Source organism: Stenella coeruleoalba (genome assembly GCF_951394435.1).
Source record: "Stenella coeruleoalba genome assembly, chromosome: 11".
NCBI classification, from domain to species: domain Eukaryota; kingdom Metazoa; phylum Chordata; class Mammalia; order Artiodactyla; family Delphinidae; genus Stenella; species Stenella coeruleoalba.
In genome coordinates this window covers 95752659-95776915 of record NC_137157.1, presented here as the reverse complement: position 1 = coordinate 95776915, position 24257 = coordinate 95752659, and the positions used below count along the sequence as shown (strand labels likewise).

Below are 24257 nucleotides of genomic sequence, written 5' to 3'. Positions count from 1 at the left end.
AGGAGAGTTTCTCTTGCTCCATGTTCTTGTCAACACAATATTTTCAGACTTTAGTTTAGGCTACTTTGTATACAGCGATATTTCATTATGGTTTTAATTTACATCTGTCTAATTATTAATAAGGTTGAGCACCTTTTCATATGTTCGTTGACCTTATGGATTTCCTCTTGTGAATTGCTAGTTCAACTCTTCAGTTCACATTTATAATTCTTATGGTTAGGATTTTTTCTTACTCATTTGTAGGAGTTCTTTATACATCCTGGACACATCCTTTGTCAGTGATAATGTTACAGATTCTTCCTTCTGTTCTGTGGTTTGTCTTCTGATGAACAGATGCTCTTGATTTTAATGCAGTCAAATGTATCAGTCTTTTCCTTTATGGTTAGTGTATTCGTCTTAAGAAAGATTTCTCTACCTTGAATTCATGAATAAATTCTTCTACATTATCTTTTTTTTTTTTTGGCCATGCCACACATCTTGTGGGATCTTAGTTCCCCAACCAGGGATGGAACTGGGGCCCTTGGCGTAAAAACCTGGAATCCTAACCACTAGGTCACTAGGGAACTCCCCTACATTATCTTCTAAAACCCTTCTAATTTGCCTTTTACATTTAGTCTGTAGCATAGTAGGGAATGATTTTTGTATGTGGCTTGAGATAGGGGTTCAGTTTTATTTTTTCATATGGATACCCAGTTGTCACAGCAACATTGAAATGTGTGTCTTTTCTCTCCTGCTCAAATGTGCAGATCTATCATAAATTGTGTCTATGTATGCATCGATATTTTTCTGAGCTCTGTATTATGTTCTAGTGGTCAATTTATCTATCTATCTTGGGCCAGTACTACACTATCTTAACTACTGTGGCTTTGTAATTATGTCCTGGTATCTGGTAAAGCAAGTCTTGTTCGTTTCCAAGAGGCTATTTTTTGCCTTCTGCATTTCCATGTAAATTTTAGAATTGGTTTGTCAGTTTTATCCACTCACAAAAAAAGCCTGTTGGGATTTTGATTAGGATTGTCCTGAATCAGGATGAGGACTGTATGAATCTCTTTAGGGAGAACTGACTTCTTCATGATATTGAGACTTCTAATCTATGAATGTGAAATATCTCTCCATTTATTTTAGGTCTTCAGTGTCTCACAATAAATGATAATTTGCTGCCTGTGGGTCTTACTCATGTTTCGTTACATATATACCTTGATATTTGATATTTTTCATAGTATTGCGAGGGGTAAGTTTTAAAATCATTCATCATCTGATTGTTGTTCATATATAAATATATTAATTGATTTTATATTTTCTTAAGCAACCTTGTTCAACTCTTATTCTAATAATTTATTTGTAGATTCTTTTGAATGTTCTACATATGCAATCACATTTTGACATTTTCTGTAAATGATAACTGCTTTATTTCTTTTTTAACCTAATTATTTTACCCTTTTTTTTTTTTTTCCTTACTCCTCTGTCTAGAATCCCTGTTACAAGACTAAACAGAATTGGTGGTACCAGGCATTCTTCTATCAGATTTACAAGTTCCCTTCTAGTTTTCTTCTTTTTTTTTTGACCACACTGTGTGGCTTGCAGGATCTCAGTTCCCCAACCAGGGATTGAATTCTGGCCGCACGGCAGTGAAAGTCTGGAATCCTACCCACTAGGCCACCAGGGAACTCCCACAAGTTCCCTTCTAGTTTTCTAAAAAAATTTTTTTTTTTTTTTTTTACCACAAATGGATGTTGATTTCATCACATGCTTTTTCTGTATTTATTGAGATGCCTGTGTGATTTATTCCTTTAATCTAGTGATGAAGTGATGAATAAAATGAATGTATTTTCTAATATTAAGCTCGCCTTAAATTCCTGCCATAAATTCAAGTTAGTCTTGGTGTATTATCTTGTTTGCCCTTTGCTAGATTCAGTTTGCTCTTGTTTTATTGAAGATTTTTGTATCTCTGTTAATAAGTGAGATTGGCCTGCAATTTTCCTTTCTCGTATTACCCTTTTCTGGTTTAGCTATCAAAGTCATTCTGGCCCCATAGAATGAGTTATGGACTGTCCTTTCTTTTCCCAATTTCTGGAAAATTTTATATAAGGTTAAAATTGTCTACACTTTGAAAGCTTGGTGCAACTTGCCTGTAGGATGTAATTTTTAACCCTGTCTTTTCTTTTTACACCTCACGTCTCATCCATTTGCAAATTCTGTTCACCTCAGCTTTAAATTAAATTCAGAATCCAACTACTTCTCACCTCCACTGCTACCACCTTCATTTAAGCCACCACAATCTCTCACCTGGATCATTGGAGTAGCCTCCTAAATAAACTCGTTGTTTCTGTCCATGCAGCATCAGAATATTTTAAACATATGGGTCAGATCCTGTTACTCCTCTGCTCAAATCCTCCACGGGTGTCCATCTCACCCAGAGTAAGAGCCAAAGTCCTTACCATGACCCACAAGGCCTGATAGGACCTGGCCACCCGGCTCTCTCTCCCACCTCAGCCACTACTTCTCTCCCTTCTCACTCTGATACCGACTAGGGTATCAGATCAATAGAAATTGACTAGAGGCCAGACAAGAGATTCAGGCAAGACTTTACTGGGGCTCCTGCAGCCACAGGAGGTAGCGAGAACAGGCAGGTTCCCTTGATTGCTCGCTCCCGAAGGGGGCGGTGAGCTGTTTCTTATACAAGGTGATGGTAGGGGTGTGTCCCGGGGGGTCAGGCCAGAGTGGTGGTTTAGGTGTGTTGCTTACCCCTTGGGTGGTGTTTTGTGCAGGGGGCGGGGGCGGGCATGCACAGTACCCTGTTTTTGCTCCTGGCTCTGCAGAAGTGAAGTGGCAGTTGAGTTTTTTGGTCTTTTTGTATCTTTTTGTTCATAATTTGTCCCAACTGTGCTTGCACATGGTTATTTTTAGTCCCTTATAGTTTCTTTATACCTTGTAGCTCCAGGAGCTGTTTGTCCAGTTGCAAGCATTGCAGCACTGCAGCAAAGGGTCCCAGGTCCCAGCCTGTTTCAACTCTGCTCCAGCCACACAGGCCCCCTTGCTGTTCCTCATACTCATCAATAGGTTCTCATCTCAGAGACTTGGCACTTGTAGTTTGCTCTGCCTGGGACACTGTCCCCACAGAAATCCATATGACTTGCTTCTTTTTCTTTCTTTAAAGTCTCTGCTCCATTGTCACCTTATCAGAGAGGCCTTTCCTTACAACCGTATACAAAAGAGCAAATGTCTCTTGCATTCCCCATCCCCCTCCTTGTTTTTTTTGCTTCATAATTTGCTCCTGACCACTTACGTGTGGACCTATGTATTTACTGCCTGAGTCTCACCACAAGAATGTAAACATCAAGAGGGCAGCTATTTTTTCTATATCCCTAGTAGTTAGAACAAAAGCCTGACAATAAGAGGTGCTAAATATATTCTTCTGAATCACTGATGAATATTTTATTATGTGTCTGACTCCTTAGACATCAGCTTCTCTAGATTTATTTCAGTGCATCTTGTTTTCTACCCTTAGCATTAAAAACACAGCACCTGACACACGGCCTTGTAAATAACTGTCACTTAGTAATAAATGAGTGAATAAATGTTACATCCTAATCTTTGCTTAAGCTTAATTAGCTCCCATCCTCCCTTGGAGATCTTTACTTTTCTTCCCACTTTCCCCTTTTTCCTTATTTCTATTCTTCTCTTTCTCATATCTACCCCTCCTCCTCTTCTCTCTCTGCCCTTTCTAATCTCACTTCTTTAGTCCATCCCCCCTCCTTTCTTCCTCCAAATTCTCCTTTTCTCCTTATCAATTGTCCCCTCATTTTCTTCTCTTATTCCTCTCTCTCTCACGGGACCATAAAACATCAGAATCAGAGCTGGCCTTAATCTCTTACTGTCCAGATACTGAAGAGGAGCTACCACAAGATGGCACAATCCGCTTTAAGGTCATAGCTAGTGTAAAGCTGAATGAATCAGGACTAGATCTCAGACTCTTTCTCCCTCCTCTCTTCTCTCTTTCATTTCTGCTTTTTCTTCTCTTTCTTAGCACAGTGTTGGAGTCAGACAAACTTGCATTTGGATCTCAGTCCCATCACTTATACTGGTGACTTGCAACATATTATTTAACTTCTGTGATCCTCAGTGTCCTCACAGGTTAACTGAGATATTAATGTGCACCTCAAAGGGTTGTAAAGGTTAAATAAAAAGTTGAACAACAACAACATACACAGACCAAAAAAAAACCCCACAGCTAACATCATACTTAATAGTGAGAAACTCGAAGCTTTCTAAGGTCAGGTACAAGGCAAGGATATCCCCCCTCAGCATTCCTTTTCAACATTGTACTGGAAATCCTTGCTAAAGCAATAAAGCAAGAAAAAGAAAGAAAAGGTATACAGATTGGGAAGGAAGACATAAAACTGACTTTGTTTGCAGATGACATAATCATTTATGTAGAAAGTCTGAAAGAATGAACAACAACAACAACAAAAATCTCCTGGAACTAATAAGCAATTATAGCAAGGTTGCAGGATACAAAGGTTAATACACAAAAGTCAACTGCTTTCCTATATACCAACAATGAACAAGTGGAATTCGAAATTAAAAGCACAATGTCATTTAGTAACCAAAAAATGTGAAATACTTAAGTATAAATCTAACAAAGCATGTAAAAGATCTATGAGGAAAACTACAAAACTCTGATGAAAGAAATCGAAGAAGAACTAATTAAATGAAGAAATAATCCAAGTACATGGATAGGAAGACTCAATATTGTCAAAATATCAGTTCTTCCCAACTTGACCTATAGATTCAATACAATCACAACCACAATTTCAGCAAGTTATTTTATAGATATCAAAAACCATTCTAAAATTTATATGGAGAGGCAAAAGACCCAGAATAATCAATACAATATTGAAGGAGACGAACAAAGATGGAGGACCGACACTATCTGATTTCAAGACTTACTATAAAGCTATAGTCATCAAGATGGTGTGGTATTGATGAAAAAATAGACAAACAGATAAATGGAACAGAATAGAGAGCTCAGAAATAGACTCCCATATAGCCAACTAATTTTTTTTTTTTTTGCGGTACACGGGCCTCTCACTGTTGTGACCTCTCCTGTTGCGGAGCACAGGCTCCGGACGCATAGGCTCAGTGGCCATGGTTCACGGGCCCAGCCGCTCTGCGGCATGTGGGATCTTCCCAGACCGGGGCACAAACCCGTGTCCCCTGCATCGGCAGGCGGACTCTCAACCACTGCACTCCCAGGGAAGCCCCTAGCCAACTAATCTTTGACACAGGAGCAAAGGCAATACAATGGAACAAAGATAGTCTCTTCAACGAATGGTGCTGGACATCCACTTGCAAAAAAAAAAAAAAAAAGAATCTAGACACAGACTTTACACCCTTCACAAAAATTCACTGAAATGGATCACAGACCTACGTGTAAAATGCAAAACTATTAAACTCCTAGAAGATAACATAGGAGGAAACCTAGATAACCTCGAGTATGGTGATGCCTTTTTAGATATGCCACCAAAGACATTATACATGAAAGAAATAATTGATAAGGTAGACAATTAAAATGTAAAGCTTCCTCTCTGAGGTAGACAATATCAAGAGAATTATAAGACAAGCCACAGACTGGAAGAAAATATTTGCAAAAGACACATCTGATAAAGGATTGTTATCGAAAATATATGAAAAACGATTAAAACTCAACAAATAAGAAAACAACCCAATTAAGAAATGAACCAAAGACCTTAACAGACACTTCACCAAAGAAGATATACAGATGGCAAGCTCCACATCAGATGTCATCAGGGAAATGCAAAATAAAACGATAGTGAGATACCACTAGACACCTATTAGGATGGCCCAAATCTGGAACACTGGCAACACCGAATGTTGGTGAGGATGTGGAACAACAGGAATTTTCTCACTAATTGCTGGTGGGAATGCAAATTGGTACAGCCCAGTTGGAAGATAGCTTAGCAGTTTCTTACAAAACTAAACATACTTTTACCATATGATCCAGGAATGGGGCTCCTTGGTAGTTACCTGAGGGAGTAGAAAATTTATGTCCATACAAAAAACCTGAACATGGATGTTTATAGCAGCTTTATTCATAATTGCCCAAACTTGGAAGAAACCAAAATGTCCTTTAGTAGGTGAATTTATAAACAAACTGTGGTACATCCAGACGATGGAATGCTATTCCGCACTAAAAAGAAATTAGTTATCAAGCCACAGAAAGACATGAAGGAAACTTAAAGTGAAAGAAACCAATCTGAGAAGGCTACATACTGTATGATTCCTACTCTATGACATTCTGGAAAAGACAATGTTATGGAGATGACAAAAATATCAGTAGTTGCCAGGGGTAGGAGGCGGGGAGAGATAAGTAGGCAGAGCACAGAAAAATTTTACAGCAAGGAAAATACTCTGTATATTATAATTATGGATATATGTCATTATACAGTTTTCCAAACCCACTGAATGTATACCACCAAGAGTGAACCCTTAGGTAAACTATGGACTTTGGGTGATTACGATATGTCAATACAGGTTTATCCTAGGTAAAAAATGTACCATTCTGGTGTCTGATGTTGATAATGGAGGTTATCTATGCATGTGTGGGAGCAGGGGGTATATGGGGAATCTCTGTACCTTCCTCTCAGTTTTACTATAAAACTAAAACTGCTCTAAAAATATAAAGTCTTTAAGGGACTTTCCTGGCAGTCCAGTGGTTAAGACTCTGTGCTTCCACTGCAGGGGGCAGGGTTCTGTCCCTCGTTGGCAAACTAATATCTTGCATGTCACAAGGTCAAATAATAATAATAATAAAAGTCGTTAAAACGTTGAACAAATAAAGGCCTGGCACATAATAGAATATATATTGCCTCTTTTCTCGTTCTTTCCTTATATTTTTCTTTTTCCTTCCCTCTTTAAATGGATACGGTTGGACTCATTAATTCTTTGGTTCCTTCAAACTTTGGATGCTTTATTATGCCTTTGATTCCTTCTCCTCACTTTCATGTATCAGCTCTTTCATTTATTTCTTCTTCTTCTTTCTCCTCCTCTGCCTCTTCTTCCTCATTTTATTCTTCTCCTTCTCTTTGTCCTTTCCCTGTTTCTGTTTCTCCTTTTGTATCATGAACCAAGCCATGTGGACTATAAACATTGAGCTTAAAGTCCCCTCAGCTCCAGCAGTCTACCAGTTCTATGATTTTTTTTTCAGTTATCTTCTTTTTCCCTTTATCTTTCCAGTACTTATAAATTACTTAACTTCCCTGGGCCTCAGTTTTTCCATTTGGAAAATGGAAACAATAATGGATTGTTATAAGCATCAAATGAATGAAGTAAAGCTGTTAGCTCAGTGCCTCACACAAAGGCTCCAAGACACTGTTAACTTTGCTCTCGTTTGACTTTCTGCGAGCCCGGGATGAAATAAAAAACACTATAGAAATGTTAGTTTATTTTTTTTTCCCCTAAAGTATCACAGTGAATTGGAAAGTTGGCTCCAGGTTTGAAAAGACATGGGTTCCAGGGAAAACTATGAATTCTTATGAGCCTCAATTTTCTGATCTATAAAATGAGAATAACAATATATGCCTTCCCTCCACCTAGTGTTTTTTTCCTTCCCGGGAATTAAAAAAGGCAATGTGTAGGAAAGCATCACCCTATAAGTACATGTGGTAATCATGACAGATGGTGTTCTGGAGCCACAGTGGGGATGCTGTAAAGTTACGAGGATTCAGCGGGATACATTTTTAATTTTAAAAGATGCCTGACCTACAGTAAGCATTCGATACATGCTATAGCTATTACTATTTCCTTTACCGTGTCCACTCTTTTCTCTAGATCCTCCAAAAAAATGAGTGGTTGCGCTACCCAGGTGATCTCTGCTGCTCAACTTCTATTATTGATTGTCCCCGTCCTCTCACCTCCTCATCCCACCAGGCTTTTTTCCTCCTCCCCCTCTCTTACGATCACAGCTTTCATCTCGCCTCAGGCACCCCGTGCAGCCAGATGTCCAGATATCAAGCGGCTTAGAACTGCCGGGACCGGCCTGAGACCTGGAGTTCCCTCCGCTTTTAGCGTCCAGCACTCTTCCAACAATAAAGTTTTATTGAAAAAAGTCGAAGAAAAGGCGCCCGTCCTTCTTTCTGCAACAGCCAATCAGAGGGCAGAACGCCTGCTTCGCTCACGGGAGCTTCAGCAGTCAGAGGAAAGGGCGGGGCATGTCGCGCCCGAAGCCCGCCCCGTAAGAGCGGAAGTACGGCCGGAAGCCAGCCATAGAGTTTAGGGGCCAGAGCGGCCCTGCAGGGAGTTGGCAGGAAAGGCTGGGAACAGCTGCCGGAGGTGACGGAGCGGTGGCCCCGCCCGGTACGCTGGAAGACGAAGCTTCCAGGTAGCTGTCCGCAGGGTCTGACCCAGAGTACGACGGGGCAGCCGGCGGGAGCCCACGGTCCCTGGGCGGCCTCTTTAAGGGAGGGGGCGGAGCCACGTGGAAGGATCCCGAGGGTGAGGTCACGTGCTTCGGGGCACATGCGGGGCACAGTGGCGATTTGAGGGAGCGTCGTCGTTGGGGTGGACACTATGTGACATCCCTCCCCCCACTAAGACCTGTGCCTTGGGGTTCAGTGGGGTGCACTGGTGGGACTTGGGGGTAGGCCCAGGGATGGGGGAGGTGGGCGTGGCAACCCTGTGTCAGCCAGGCTGCCATCGAAGTGGCTGAATTTAGGATTCCTAGATCCAAGGGTTAGACTGCTCCATCTCTGATTCCTCGTTGCAAAAGTGGCTCAATGCCTCTGCAATAGAGGTCCTAGGCCTTGTGCTTTTCATCCTCCCCGGTTCAGGAACCTCCAGCTTCACATCCTCTTTCCTTGCAGCTCCAGACTTCCTGAGCCCAGGTACCCCCAGCTCAGTGCAGCCATGAGTGCCGAGGTGAAGGTGACAGGGCAGAACCAGGAGCAATTTCTGCTCCTGGCCAAGTCGGCCAAGGGGGCAGCGCTGGCCACTCTCATCCACCAGGTGCTGGAGGCCCCTGGTGTCTACGTGTTTGGGGAACTGCTGGATATGCCTAATGTTAGAGAGGTGGGTTCTTGGCCTGGATAGCACCCAGGGAGGCTTGGGGCTAAAGTTTGAATTTGAGAACGGGTGGGCAGGGCTCATTCTGCAACCCCATAACCATTCAGTTGAACAAGAATATGGTGATTATTAACTGGCAGCTTGCAGAAGTAAGTAGGCAAGTAAACCTCTTCATTCCCCTTTGGAGATGAATGATCTGTAAAACCCAGTATTTTTCATTTTTAAGCAAAAGAGCCTGTGATTCAGAATAGGAGACCTGATTCTAGCCTGTCTCCATCAGTGTTGTAGCTCTTAATAATCATATTGCCTTGATCAGGTCACTTTTATTTTAGGGCCTAAATTGTCTTTTAAAAATGGACCTGAGGAAAAAAAAAAAAAAAAAGGACCTGAGGGCTTCCCTGGTGGCGCAGTGGTTGAGAGTCCGCCTGCCGATGCAGGGGACACGGGTTCGTGCCCCGGTCCGGGAGGATCCCACATGCCGCGGAGCGGCTGGGCCTGTGAGCCATGGCCGCTGAGCCTGCGTGTCCGGAGCCTGTGGTCCGCAACGGGAGAGGCCACAACAGTGAGAGGCCCGCGTACCTTAAAAAAAAAAAAAAAGGACCTGATACTGCCCCTCACTATTGTTGTAGAAATCAGATGAGATTATGGGAAAGTATAAAGTCTGGTACAAGTGGAAGGAATGAATGTGAAATTGGCATGACCTGTTCTCTCCCGTTTGCACCATATGCTAATTCACTTAAGTTTGATAAGGTAGAAGTTATCTTTTTCCCAAAGACACATGGCAAGATGCTAGGAACACAGCAGAGAGAACTGTTCACACAGAAGTGGCAGAGTTAAGAGTTTAAAGCCCAGAGTGAGTAGGTTGCCAAGATGGGTGACGCCAGCCGAAGCCCTGAGATGTTATGACAGTGGTAGGTGGACAGGTATGAGTTAGGTTTTTGAGTGCCAGTGATTGAGTCAATGAATTTAGCCTTTTGGAATCCTTCTGGTCCGAAGAAAACTGGCTGCCTTCCTTCCCTGCTCTCCTCTGCAGTGGAATTAAAGAGAATCAGGGTGAAGGAATAGAAGTGTGTTTTGGGTTCCTGTTCAGCACTCTGCTAGTCATCTGGGAATACCAGAAAAGCACAAGATACAGTGCTCCCCTTGTGAAACTTACGTTCCAGTTGCAGAGAGAAGATGAATGGATATCCATGCGTAAATCATTTATTTAGCAAGGATTTATCAGCAGAGCCAACTTACATGCACAGCTCTGCTAGACCTAAGTGGGATACCAGAGACCACATCTGTAATCTTGTTGAAAAGAAAGATATTCTTAGGTAACAACCTTAGGTGGGCTTCGATTGACTAAGTGGGTGATCAGTGGTAGGAGAGGAGGTCTGGGTGGACCGGCTTGGGTGATGAAAGCTCCCGGGTGATGCCGGTCTGAAGCAGAGGCCACAAATCCCAGTGCCTGCTCAGTTCGTGCAGCCGTGAAGGGAGTGAGGCTGAGGCAGAAGTCTTTGGTGAATTGGAGGGTACAGCAGCCCCCCTAAAGGTATTCAAATTCAGAAATGCTAAATATACTCTAAGGACCAGACAACACAGTTTGCAGTGTTTGGGGGGTGTGCGTGGTGTGTGTGTGTTAGATACTAAACACTGAAAGTTTTCAACTCTGAGTTTAGGGTAGGAATTGGCGGCAGATGGAGCAAGAGGACATTGCGGATTGGGGGGATAGTGTAAACAAAGGCCTGGAGGCAGAAGTGAGGCCTTCCTGTGGGGTGAGTGGTCAGAGAGGCAGAGAGCTCCTTTCGGTGAGCTGGGAAGCTAATGTTGGAGGGGAAGGCTGGGGCCAGAAAGTGGAGCTCAAGCTGGGTAAGGCTGGGAAGGTGGAGAGAGAGGCCCTTCCTGTCACTTCTTCTCTCCCCTCATGTTCTCACAGCTGGCTGAGAGTGACTTTGCTTCCACGTTCCGGCTGCTCACGGTGTTTGCTTATGGGACGTATGCTGACTACTTAGGTAACAGGAGGGGCTGGAGGTCTGGAGACTGGAGGTGGGAGAAGGGCAGTTTACCGAGGGACTTAGAAGAAATTCCTGGGATACCCGACTTAGATCCCTTAAGTACACAGGGTCAGGGTGAAGACCTGAATTGGCATGGAAAACTCAAAAAAAAAAAAAAAGGCAAGGGAAGGAGGCTAGGGCTTTCCACAAATGTGAAATCAGGATTTCTTTGTCTTTTTTTTTTCTAGCTGAAGCCCGGAATCTTCCCCCACTCACAGAGGCTCAGAAGAATAAGCTTCGACACCTGTCAGTCGTCACCCTGGCTGCCAAAGTCAAGGTGAGTGACAGTCCCCCCAGTCCTGAGGCGCAGAGAGCCCTTCTGTATCTCCCTTCTCGAGGGTCCATCTGAAGGGAATGGCATTGGACAGCCTTTGACCACCATGTTGCTTCTTCCTGACTCGCCCCCTGCCCCTCCAGGGTCTGTGTCTGAACGCTGTTACCTGCGGCCTTTGGGGCTGAATATTATTCTCCTAGTTTTCTATTTTGTTTTTCTTTTTCAACCAACTTAAGTTCTAATTAAAACACCTTTTACGTTTGGGGTCAGAATAGCAACTAGGATACCGCTCACTGTCGTTCAGCAGCCCCCTCTTCCCCCCACCGTAAAGTCCTCTGCAGACAGCCGCGGCATCCAAAGCTGGAACGAAGCTCTCTCTTCTGGGGAGGTGCCAGCTTCTGTTTGCTAAAATAAGAAACACGTAACCCAGGGTATTCCCTGGCGGTCCACTGGTTAGGACTCGGCGCTTTCACTGCGGTGGCCCGGGTTCAACAATCCCTGATCGGGGAACTAAGACCCCGCAAGCTACGCGGCGCGACCAAAAAAAACAAAAGAAAGAAAGAAATACATAAGCCAGAAGTGTCTTTGTATATCCAGTTGGGTTCTGTTTTTGTTAACTCTCCGCCTCCGCCCACCTGCGTCTCCCAGTTGTTACTGACTCTCGGCGTGCTCATGGTTTTACTTAAACCAGGCTGTCTACTGCAAGATGCCTCTTTGGAGGTAGACGGAGTATAAATGGTAAACAGAGTAGCTCCAGACCTCTCCCACACCACATCCTCCCATTATGTCAAGCTCATCTTGACCAGGTCCGTGTTGTGTCCTGAGCTGGGCCAGAGGATGGACATCCAGGCAGATGTCCCCCTGGGGTGGGGGAGGGAAGGGAGTAGGGGAGCCTATGTCTTTTATTTAAGATTGTTCTTCTCACGTTGTTATTTCTCAGGTGGGAGTACTTTTATTTATTTTACCTTAGAACCAGCCTCTTAGAGGAAACGATTTAGGAGTAGGAGCGGAGGGTGGGCGGTGGGGGGGGGAAGGAGGGAAGAAGAATCTTGGAAGCCCTTCTCTGCTGCGGAACCTCACAGCCCCAGCCCGCCCTCGGGCCCCAGTGTATCCCATACGCAGTGCTGCTGGAGGCCCTGGCCCTGCGGAACGTGCGGCAGCTGGAAGACCTCGTCATCGAGGCCGTGTACGCCGACGTGCTGCGCGGCTCCCTGGACCAGCGCAACCAGCGGCTAGAGGTTGACTACAGCATTGGGCGGGACATCCAGCGCCAGGACCTCAGTGCCATCGCCCGAACCCTGCAGGAGTGGTGAGACCTGTGTCCCGGCGCCGTCCCTTCTCTGCTCGCCCCAAGAAAGGGAGGGATGCTTTGGAGGGGGGCGAGTTGGGCCGGGAGGCAGAGGTGGAACCCAAGAGGATGAAGGGGAGTGAGCTCGTTCCTCCAGAGGCTTCTGAGGGAGAAAAAGAGTGGAGGAGGGCCTGGGGGGCAGGAGGCCGGAGGCGCTTCCTCGATGCAGTGCAGTAACCGGGGGAGGGAGGGGGTGGTACTCTTGAGCGCACCCCCTGCGGTGTGGATCACGTGTCTCCGGCTGCATGCAGCCCCCTGGTCAGTGGGCAGCCCTGTCCACAGGCCACGGGCCTCTCCCGCTTCTGTTTTCTGTGTTCTTGTCTGACTTGAGCTTGTTAAGACACCTCCTCTTTTTCCTCTTTGCCTCCCCCACCCTGTTTTGGTTTTAGTTCCTACTCCCATCTTGCACATCACTCCGGGCACTTCTCTCTCCTCCCGTATCTTACCTGAGTGTCCTGCTGGCTCCTGGGAGTACTGTCGCAGGTGGCTCCCAGGTGCCCTGGCAAGGCTTCTGACTCAGACAGGGGTCTGGATGGCCGGACTCGGGGGTGTCTGGGAGTCTCTCTTTCGCGAGCCTGATCACAGCCCTCCTCTGCTGACCCTCGTTCCCGCAGGTGTGTGGGCTGCGAGGTGGTGCTGTCGGGCATCGAGGAGCAGGTGAGCCGCGCCAACCAGCACAAGGAGCAGCAGCTGGGCCTGAAGCAGCACATTGAGAGCGAGGTGAGCAGGCGGGCGTCCCGGGCAGTGACGGCCGCAGGCAGACCAGGTGGGCAGGGGCTGGCAGGTTCTGGAACCTTCCTCGTTCTCCCCACTCCTTTCATCCTGGTAGGTCGCCAACCTGAAAAAAACCATTAAAGTCACAACAGCTGCTGCCGCCGCGGCCACGTCTCAGGACCCCGAGCAGCACCTGACGGAGCTGAGGGAACCGGCTCCAGGCAGCAACCAGCGCCAGCCCAGCAAGAAAGCCTCGAAGGGCAAGGGGTGAGCGGCTGCGGCGGAGCCGCCGGCGTCCGGGCGCCCTGCTGCTGCTTCCTCGTGCCTCCCGTCACCTGCGTGGGGGTCGGGGACGGGGGAGCTTGCAGTGCTGAGGGGGTTCCCTGCAGCCTCTCTCTCTCTCTTCCCCTTGCCAGGCTCCGAGGGAGCGCCAAGATTTGGTCCAAGTCGAACTGAAAGGACTGTCGTTTCTTCCGGGATGTGGGGTCCTAGCTGCCTGCCTGCCCCTTAGGAGTCCTCAGAGAGCCTTCCTGTGCCCCTGGCCAGCTGATAACCTAGTTCATGACCCGTCACCTCCCTTCCTCTCTCCCACACCCCCAGGCATAGACCACACCGTCTCTGGGGGGAGGCAAGTACAAGTCGTGTTTTTGTTGGTACTTTTTGTTTCACGTAACTTTCTTGTGTGTCCCATTGTCCCCTCTTCCTGCCACGCTCCCTCCCCTATTTCTTTAGGAGTCAGCGTCTGTCCCTGTTTATTATACGTCACTGAGTGGGTGGGGCTGCCGTGTCTCCAGCATAGCCCACACGTGATCCCTTCCCCTTCCTCCGCCCAGCCCTGCATGCCCAGCCTCCTGCCCACCCGCCTGTTTGGGCAGCATCTGAAGAGCCATAGGGCTCCCACCTTTATTCCCACCCTGAGAGTTCTGGGAGCCATTCTAGGAGTCACTGGACACTCACATCCTAGAATCCTGTCACTCTGCAGTTGTTTCCTGTCCTCTCTCCTCCCCTTGGGTCCTGGGAGTGCTGCTGCTTCAATGACCCCAGAGCCTCAGGGCAGCTGTTTCTTGAGCTGTTGTGAGATGGTCCTTTCTTGGCCCTGGCAGTCTTAGAAAGCCTGATGGCAATCCTGGAAGGATTTACACTTCCTTCTGTGAGTTTTGTGTGGAAGGGCAGGGGATATAGATTGTATAAAAAGAGTATATATACGTATATCTATATATAACATGACACAGAAATAAATCTATGAGAAGTCTATCTACAAACACGCCCTGAACTGGGTGTCTTCTGTCTTTGGTGTTTGTGGATGGGAAGAAGGCTCATTCCCAGTCCGCTCTAAAGCAAAGTGCCGGAAAAACAAAAGAACCAGGTACCGGAGACCTAGATCGTGGGCCGTTTGGCTCTGGCCAGATCGGCTCAGCATCTCGGCATTCTTTAAGAGGCAGTGGATGCTCACCGAGCACCAGCATGTGGTAGGCTCTGGAGGTCCAAAGCGATGGGCACTGTCCCTGCTCTCAAGGAGCTTGAGTTCAGCCTGTTTCCTTCCAGCTTATAGAATTGTAGGCGGAAGAGTTGATAGTAAACTTCAGTTTTTGCATCAGTACCACACAGGACTCTCCCATCTCAGTAAGAAGCAGCAGTCGGGCTCCTGTCCCCGTCCAAGGCAGAGCGTCCAAGCAGCATGCTGGGAGGATTAGTCTCCTTGGCTCAGCGCACTGCTGCGCACGCGCTAGAATTGGGAAGCTCTAGTGTAAGGGACAGCTGCCCCCCCCCCCCCCCGCCCCCGCCTGTGCATGAGAGGCGATTGCCTCCTGAGGGTCCCAGTGTTGACCGAGTTGCCCTCCCGAGCTTGTGCTGTCCTCTAGGTGGAGATGTAGGACAGACTACTGTTTACTGGTCCTAAAGGTGTCAGTTGTAGAATTGGAAGTGGGGGTAGATCCCGAGTTTTCGGTTAAAAGTGGTCTGGGTGAGCCAGTTATCTTGCAGGGCAGCGGAGACTGAATGGGACCAGTCCAGTGGGCCCTGTCTCGGGAATTGACACTGTTGGCCTCTCGCTTTAGCTTTGGCCTAGGCTAGCCTGTTGAGCCTGTTGCATCTTGAGTCTAAGTCTCTGAAATAAAGCCCTTCTTCCTCCCACACCGTCCACTGTGCAGAAGTCACTAACTGCTGGTGCTTCGAGCCTGTGCCCCCTTTCCCTGCCCAGGCCCCATTTTTCTCTTGAACTTTAGTATCTCATTTTCCTGTAAGCTGCTTCCAGCCCTGACTCCACAACTGCCCTGATCTGTCTAGTGCCGGCCTTCCGTGGGTGTCTCTACGGTCTGGTGTGGGCTGGGCTGGGACTGCCTGGTCCTCCACCCAAAGAGGGAGGAGGCGCCGTTCACAGCCCCAGGGACATGAACATGCAATTTGTCTTTGATTTACAAAGACAGGGCTCTTGGCTCCCAAGGCTTGGAGATGGGGCAGTGGAGTATTTGGGGGCTGGTTTTGACCATGGAATTTGGTTCGGGATTTAGGGATTCTGTGCATAACCAAGCCTAGGGCACCAGGAAGATTCTCCCAACCAAGAGTCTTATCAGCACTTGCACATTCTCACATGCTGATCCCTACTGTACAGCAATCTCAGAGGAGCTCAGGGCTGGACCACTCTGGTAGGGAGGAAGAGGAAGAGAACTTGGCTTCCTGTGAGTTCAGAGTTCGTGCACATGAAACAGGTGACACTTAGAAGGTAAAGACAAAGTCTCCATAGCTAAAAAACATGACTGCACTGGGGCGCACCTTTATGCACAAGAAGAGCAAAGGCAATGTCTATAGTCAGTGTTTCACGCGATCCTGTTAAAGAGGGGTTAGAAATTCTCTGCTTAGGTTCAACTTCCAACATGGGTGGAGAGAAGGGAGTTCAGCGGGGCAAGTCTAGGCAGTGTATGAGTTCTCTTGCTGTGTAACAAATTACCCTGAAACTTAGTGGCTTAAAACAACACACATTTATTATTTATTAAACCACCAGTTTCTATGGTCCGCGAATCAGCACAACTAAGTTGAGTTCTCTGCTGAGTTTTCAGGGTCCCTCCCGAGGCTACAGCACAGTGTTAGCGAGGGCGTCTCATCTCAGGGTTCCAGTAGGAAGGACTTACTTCCAGGCACACCCAGTGATTGTCAACAGGATTCATCAGCTTTGGGTGGTCAGACTAAGGACTTCATTCCCTGGCTGACTGTATGTCAGAGGCAGCCCCATTCATCAGAGCAAGAGCCAGAGAGAAGATATCAGCAAGGTGAAATCAGTCTTTTGTAACCTAATCACGGAAGAAACATCCCATCAATTTTACTAGTCACCAGGTTCAGCCTAGTGACTATCAGAAGGCAGGGATCACTGGAAGGCATGTCAGAAGTTTCCTACCTCAGGCAGTGTTTCTTTGGTCCACCGGCATCAGAATTATCAGGGGAGCTTTTGAAAATGCATATTCCTGGACCCCAGTTCCTACTGAATTAGAATCTCTGGGATTGGACTGGAAATGGGACTTCACTACCCTCATTGACTCAGCTCTGAGCTGTGATGTCCCATTTATATAAGCAGACTTGCCCAGATTAGTGCCACCTTAGATCAGCTGAAAAGGCTTCTACTGCAGGGCCTTGGAGGACGGGTGAGGAGGCCCTGGGTCACCATCGGGAAAAGAATGATGAGCAAAGGTGAAACTTTGAGTACAGGGCATGAGAGAGGACTTGTCCTGTCTCTGAGGTTCTTAAGTATATTGTTATATAATTAAAAGAAGTGTGATAAGTACTAAGACGTATAGGGTGACACGAAAGCGCTTACCAGGGGATCTACTTGCCTGGGGTCAGGAAAGCCTCCTCCCAGGATGTGACCTTTAAATTGAAATTAGAAACCCAAGTAGCAGTTAACCTGATAAAGGGGAGGGAGGATGAGCAATCTGAGTGGGAAGAAAAGTGGGATGAAGGCCTAGAAGCAGAAGGGTTTCATCCTGTGGACTACTGCAGCTCCCCTAATATGAAATGTGTAACGTGGGGCATGCGTGGGGGAATCCAGTCCTATACTTTTACGTATTGTTCATCTGTCCAATCAATTGGTAAATATATCTTGACTGAAAAATCTGAAATAATACAAACCATAATGCATATATTATCCTTCTGGGCATTGGGATTTTGGGTGATTTTTGTCTTTTTGCCTGTCTCTATTTTCCAATATTTCTATGATAATTTCTAATAATAAATAATATTATTTATTACTAATAAATAATATTTATTAAGTGCTTACTGTGATCAAGCACTGTTCTGAGTGCTTTATGTATATAAACTCATTTAATACACACAACAACATTCTGAGATTAATATCACCATTATCCCCTTCTAAAGATGACAGAAGTGGTACAGAGAGGTTATGTAACCTGCCTAGGGTCACACAGATCATAAGTGGAGTAGGCACACACCACCCTGTCTCTCTCACGCTACTGGACAGAATGCATGGAGCAGTTATCCGAGATCTATGGTAAATAGTAAACAAAGTAGGGAATTCCCTGGCAGTCCAGTGGTTGGGACTTCATGCTTTCACTGCCGAGGGCCCGGGTTCAATCCCCGGTCGGGGAACTGGGGTCCTGCAAGCCACGCGAATTCAAAGTTCTGCTAAACCGGTGGTGAGTTTACCATTCCCTCCCCCCCTCCAGTGTTGCCCAGATTAGACTCAAAGACAGCCCCAAACCGAGAAGTGTACATGAGGTGTGAACTGAAAGAGCTGCCTTTGGAGTCTTTATTGCACATCTAGGGAGCAGAAAGGGACTCCTAAGGGTCAGTGAGTGGGGAAATCCCATTTTTCTTCTTCCCTTCTCCCACCTCCAGCCTCAGGGAATACCGTGGTGGCGGCGGCACAATGACAGCAACAGTGGCCTGGCAGGCACTTAACTCTAGGGAGGAGAACCCTTCTCTCTGACCACAGGAGCTCTGGTCCCAAAAGTGTGAGGCAAATCCCCTCTGCTTTTTTCTTTCTCTGTTCTCTTGATGCTTGGCCCAGACACACAGTGAGAAATGCCCAGGAGAGTAGAGAAACTTTAGTTTCTGGCCCAACTTTGGGCCAGAAGATTGGGAAGGGAAGCCCCAGAGAACCAGAGAGTGTCAGGATATTGCAGAAAGGAGGGAAACCAAGAGAACAGCCCCACTGAGCTCTGTGGGAACTCCTGGGCTCACCTGCAGAGTGAGCATGAATCTCACCTAAACAGCTTAACTGAATGGGGTTTTCAGTCTCTTAGGTGTAACACATGTGACAGCTACAACACAAAGGAATGAAAGCAAAGGGACCTGGGTGATGGTCAAGTTTCTACACTTAAAAGGAATTGGTGAGATACACGTTCTCAGTGAACTGTGAACATATGCATTTTATAATCCCTAGAGCAGGGGTTAGTACACAATAGTCCACAGGCCAAATCCAGCCCACTACCTGTTTTTGTAAATAAAGTTTTATTGGAACATACTTACACTTCATTCATTTACATATCATCTGTGGCTGCTTCCACACTATGGTGTCAGAATTGTGTGTTGTAACAGATATTGTGTGGCCTGCAAAGCCCAAACATATTTACTATCTGGCCCTTTATAGAAAAAGCTTGCCAATCCTGCCCTAGAGCAACCACTTAAAAATTAGTGAAAAAATCACTAGATAAAGTGGAATACTAAATAGTATCCAAGTAAACCAAAAGAAGGCTGGAATGTAGACATAGTGGAATTATAAACAGAGGACCAGGGGCTGCCCTGGTGGCGCAGTGGTTGAGAGTCCGCCTGCCGATGCAGGGGACACGGGTTCGTGCCCCGGTCCGGGAAGATCCCACATGCCACGGAGCGGCTGGGCCCGTGAGCCATGGCCGCTGAGCCTGCGCGTCTGGAGCCTGTGCTCCACAACGGGAGAGGCCACAACAGTGAGAGGCCCGTGTACCGCAAAAAAAAAAAAAAAGAATCCGCCTGCCAATGCAGGGGACAGGGGTTTGAGCCCTGGTCCGGGATGATCCCACATGCCATGGAGCAACTAAGCCCGTGTGCCACAACTACAGGGCCTGCGCTCTAGAGCCCGTGAGCCACAACTACTGAAGCCCGAGCACCTAGAGCCCGTGCTCTGCAACAAGAGAAGCCACCGCAAGGAGAAGCCCTCGCCCCGCAACAAAGAGTAGCCGCCACTCGCCACAATTAGAGAAAGCCTGTGTGCAGCAACAAAGACCCAATGCAGCCAAAAGTAAATAAATAATTAAATCTTGGACTTCCCTGGTGGCTCAGTGGTTGAGACTCCGCCTGCCGATGCAGGGGATGGGTTTGTGCCCCGGTTGAGCGTTCGGAGCCTGTGCTCTGCAACGGGAGAGGCCGCAACAGTGAGTGGCCCACGTACAGCAAAAGAAAAAAAAATTAACTCTTAAAAAAAATAAAAATAGAGGACGAAACAGATACATATAAGTTGATAGAAATAAATCCAAATATAATAATTATATTAAATATAAGTAGCCTAACTACACCAATTAAAAGACAGAAATTATCAAAATGGATTAAAAAAACCAAGATACAACTATATGTTGCCGTCAAAAAAGCCATTTTTAAGTATGACATGGATGGATTAAAAGTAAAAGGATGGGAAAAGATGTACAATGCAAATACTAATCAAAAGAAACTTGAAGTGGCTGTAGTAATATCAGACAAATTAACTTCAGAGCAAAGAAAATTACCAGGGATAAAGAAGAACATTGAAGAACAATGATAAAAACTTTGGTTTTCCAAGAAGACATAATTCTAAATGTCTCTGCATCTAACTACAGAGCTTCAAAATACATGAAGCAAAAACTGATAGATATTAAGGAGAAAATGAACAAATCCACAATTATAGTAAAAGAGAAATGTCAAAACTGCTCTCCCAGTAATCAACAGAACAAGTAAACAGAAAATCAGTGAATATATTAGAAGTATATAGAACTGAATGATGCCATCAACCAATAGGAACTAACTGAAATTTATAGAACACTCCCCCAACACAACAGAAAACCCTTTTTTCCCCCAAGTGCACTTGGAACATTTATTATACCAAGATAGACTATATCCTGGGTCATAAAACAAACCTCGGCAAATTTAAAAGACTTAAGGTCATACAAAGTATATTTTCTGACCATAATGTAATTAAAACTAGATATCAATAACAGAAGGATAACAGGAAAATTGCCAAACACTTGGAAACTAAACAACACACTTCTAAACCCAGAGATCAAAGATGTGGTCTCAAGAGAAATTAGAAAATATTGTGAACTTAACAAAAAGGAAAATACAAAATATCAAAATATGAGATGCACCTAAAGCAGTGATTATAGGACAAATTATAGTATCAAATTCTTGTATTAGTAAAGAAGGTCTGAAGTCAACAATCTGCACTTCTACCTTGAGAAGGTACATAAAGAAGAGCAAAACTAAGCAGAAAGCAAGTAGAACGAAAACACAAGAGCAGAATATAATGAATATGAAAACCAAAAAAGAAAAAAATTGGGACTTCCCTGGTGGTCCAGTGTTTAAGAATCCACCTTTCAATGCAGGAGGCGCGGGTTTGATCCCTGGTCGGGAAACTAAGATCCCACATGCTGCAGGGCAACTAAGCCTACACACCGCAACTACTGAGCCCACATGCCACAACTAGAGAGAAGCCCACACGCTGCAACAAAGAGCCCTCACGCACCAACTAAGACCTGATGTAGCCAAATAAATATTTTTTTAAAAATCAATGAAACAAAAAATTGATCCTTTGAAATGATCAATAAAATTGATAAACCTCTAGCCATAGTGACCAAAAAGAAAAGAAAGAAAGAGAGAAAGAAAGAAAAGAGAGAAGATACAAATAACCAATATCAGGAATAAAAGGAGATATCACTGCACACCCCACAGACATTAAAATGTTAGTAAGGGAATACTACGAATAATTCTACACACAAATTCAACAACTTAGATGAAATGGACCAAATCTCAAAGTTACAAGCTACCAGAACACAACCAAGAAGAGAGATGTGAACATAAATGTACAACTATAAGACTCTCAGAAGAAAATCTTAGTTACCAGGAGTTAGGCAACGCGTTCTTAGATATGACACCAAAAATATGATTCGTAAGAGAAAAAGGTGGTAAGTTGGACCTCATCAAAATTCAGAACTTTTGGCTTCCCTGGTGGCGCAGTGGTTGAGAGTCCGCCTGCCGATGCAGGGGACACGGGTTCGTGCCCCGGTCCGGGAAGATCCCACATGCCGCGGAGCGGCTGGGCCCGTGAGCCATGGCCGCTGAGCCTGCGCGTCTGGAGCCTGTGCTCCGCAACGGGAGAGGCCGCAACCGTGAGAGGCCGGCGTACCGCAAAATAAAAAAAAAAAAAAATTCAGAACTTTTGCTTTGAAAAAGACCACACCAAGAGGAGGAAAAGATAAACTACAGAATGGGAGAAAATATTTGCATATCCCTATCTAACAGAAGACTTCTAACTGGAATATACAAAGAACCCTTAAAACTCAACCATAAGAAAATAACCCAATTTTGAAAAAAATGACTGAAGGACTTAGACACTTCATCAAAGAGGCTATAATGATGACAAATAAGCACATGAAAGGATGTTCAACATCATTAATCATCAGGGAAGTACAAATTAAAACCAATGGTGAGATGTCTATAAATATCTCACTGTGAATAAAAGAATACCCACACCCCTAATATAAAAACTGACAATACCAAATGCTCGCAAGGATATAAAGCAACTGGAACTCTCTTACATTGCTGGTGGGAACGCAAAATGATGCAGCCACTCTGGGAAACCGTTTGGCATTTTCTCACAAAGTTAAATATGTACTTACCCATGTGACCTAGCAATCCCAAGCCATTTCACTCCTAAAGAAATTAAAACATGTTCACACACGTGTACATGATTGTTTATGGCACTCCTGTTCGTAATTGCCAAAAACTGGAAACAACTGGAAAGTTCTTTGACAGGTGAATGGGTAAACTATAAACACACAGTAAAATAGTACTCATCAATAGAAAGGAGGGAGCTATTAACACACACGACAACGTGAGTGCATCTAGAAGGCATTATGCTGAGTGTAAGAGCCACTCTCAAAAGGTTACATACCACAGGCAATACCTTTATTGCTGGTTTGGTTCCAGAGCAAGTCACATGAATGTTTTGGTTTTCCCAGTGCATACAAAAGTAATGTTTATACTCTAGTCTATTATATGTGCACTGGCATTATGTCTAAAAAAATGTACATACCTTAATTGAAAAATACTTCATTGCTGGGGACTACCCTGGTGGTCCAGGGGTTAAGAATCTGCCTGCCGATGCAGGGGACAGGGGTTTCGATTCCTGCTCCGGGAAGATCCCACGTGCTTCGGAGCAACTAAGCCCATGCATCACAAGTACTGAGCCCGCACTCTAGAGCCCGCGAGCTGCAACTACTGAGGCCGCGTGCTGCAACTACTGAAGCCCGCACGCCTAGAGCCCGTGCTCTGCAACGAAGAGTAGCCTCTGCTCGCCGCAACTAGAGAAAAGCCTGCACGCAGCAACGAAGACCCAGCACAGCCATAAATAAATAAAACAAATCTTAAGAAAAAAATACTTCATTGCTAAAAAATGCTAACCATTATCTGAGCCTTCAGCAACTCATAATATTTTTGCAATAGTAACATCAAAGATCACTGATCACCATCACAAATATAATAACAATGAGGAAGTTTGAAATATTGCCAAAATTACCAAAATGTGACACAGAGACAGGAAATGAGCAAATTCTGTTGGAAAAGTGGTACCGACAGCCTTGCTCGAGGCTGGGTTTCCACAAATGTCCAATTTGTAAAAAACGCAGTATCTGTGAAGTACAATAAAGCGAAGCACAATAAAGCAAGGTATGCCTGTATATGATTTCATCATGTGACATTCTGGAAGTGGCACCGCTATAGCAATGGTGGACAAATCAGCGGTTGCCAAGGGTTAGGACTGGAGGGAGGGGTGGCCGCAAAGGAGCAGCAGGAGGGGGTTTGGGGGTGATGGGACCGTTGTGGTCCTGATTGCGGTGGTGCTTACACACATCTGCACGTGTTCAAACTCAAAGAACACACACACGGAAATTTTATTGTATGTTAAAAAAAATATTGAAAAAAACGGACATGCTGGGCTACCGGCATCCATCGTTTTAAACACTATGCTATTACTTGGGTAAATGTTAATATAAATTTGAAATTTAAAAAGATCATCAAGTGGGGGGACTTCCCTGGAGGTCCAGTGGATAAGACTCCACACTTCCAATGCAGGGCGCACAGGTTGGATCCCTGGTCAGGGAACTAAGATCCTGCAGGCCACGAGGCCAAAAAAAAAAAAAAAAAAGAAAAATCCTCCAGGAACTTTCTATCTAAAGGGCCCCCATGGTGAATCACGCTGTACCGCATATTAGTATCATTTGTGTCAGTCTGGACTTGGAGTCCTGGCTCTTGAGTGCTGCTAGGTAGCTGTATGGTGTTCAACAAGTCACCTGTCACTTAGCAATAAAATGGGAGCAGGTTTGGATGGTATCTGTAATCGTTGCTAAGCTGCACTGGAATTCTCTCCAGCCTCGAGATTCTGCTTTAGTGGGTCTGGGCTGGTAATTCTGATCTGCTGCCACTTTGGGGACCGTCCAGAGAAGGCGATCTCAGAGGTCTATTTCAACTCTAACATTGCTATTTATATCATATACTGGGTTTGCTTGAATTAAGTTCTATCTGTATTGAGAATCAGCTTCTGTGCCACATTCCCTGTGAATTGGGAATCCCC

General features: G+C 45.5%; 1 protein-coding gene across 2 annotated transcripts; it reads left to right on the top strand.

The window, feature by feature from the left end:
- The first annotated feature begins 8296 nt into the window (after positions 1–8296).
- Positions 8297–17664, top strand: COPS7A (COP9 signalosome subunit 7A). Of its 2 annotated transcripts, none has more exons than XM_079936497.1 (8): positions 8297–8401; positions 8883–9087; positions 11000–11075; positions 11306–11394; positions 12498–12700; positions 13354–13459; positions 13569–13720; positions 13870–17664. In XM_079936497.1, exons 2-8 carry the CDS (start codon positions 8926–8928, stop codon positions 13907–13909), a joined length of 828 nt encoding a protein of 275 aa, XP_079792623.1. In that variant the 5' UTR covers positions 8297–8401; positions 8883–8925; the 3' UTR covers positions 13910–17664. The 2 variants fall into 2 exon arrangements, with proteins under 2 accessions (XP_079792623.1, XP_079792624.1); XM_079936498.1 differs by lacking the exon at positions 8297–8401 and adding an exon at positions 8417–8514.
- The last annotated feature ends 6593 nt before the right edge of the window (positions 17665–24257 follow it).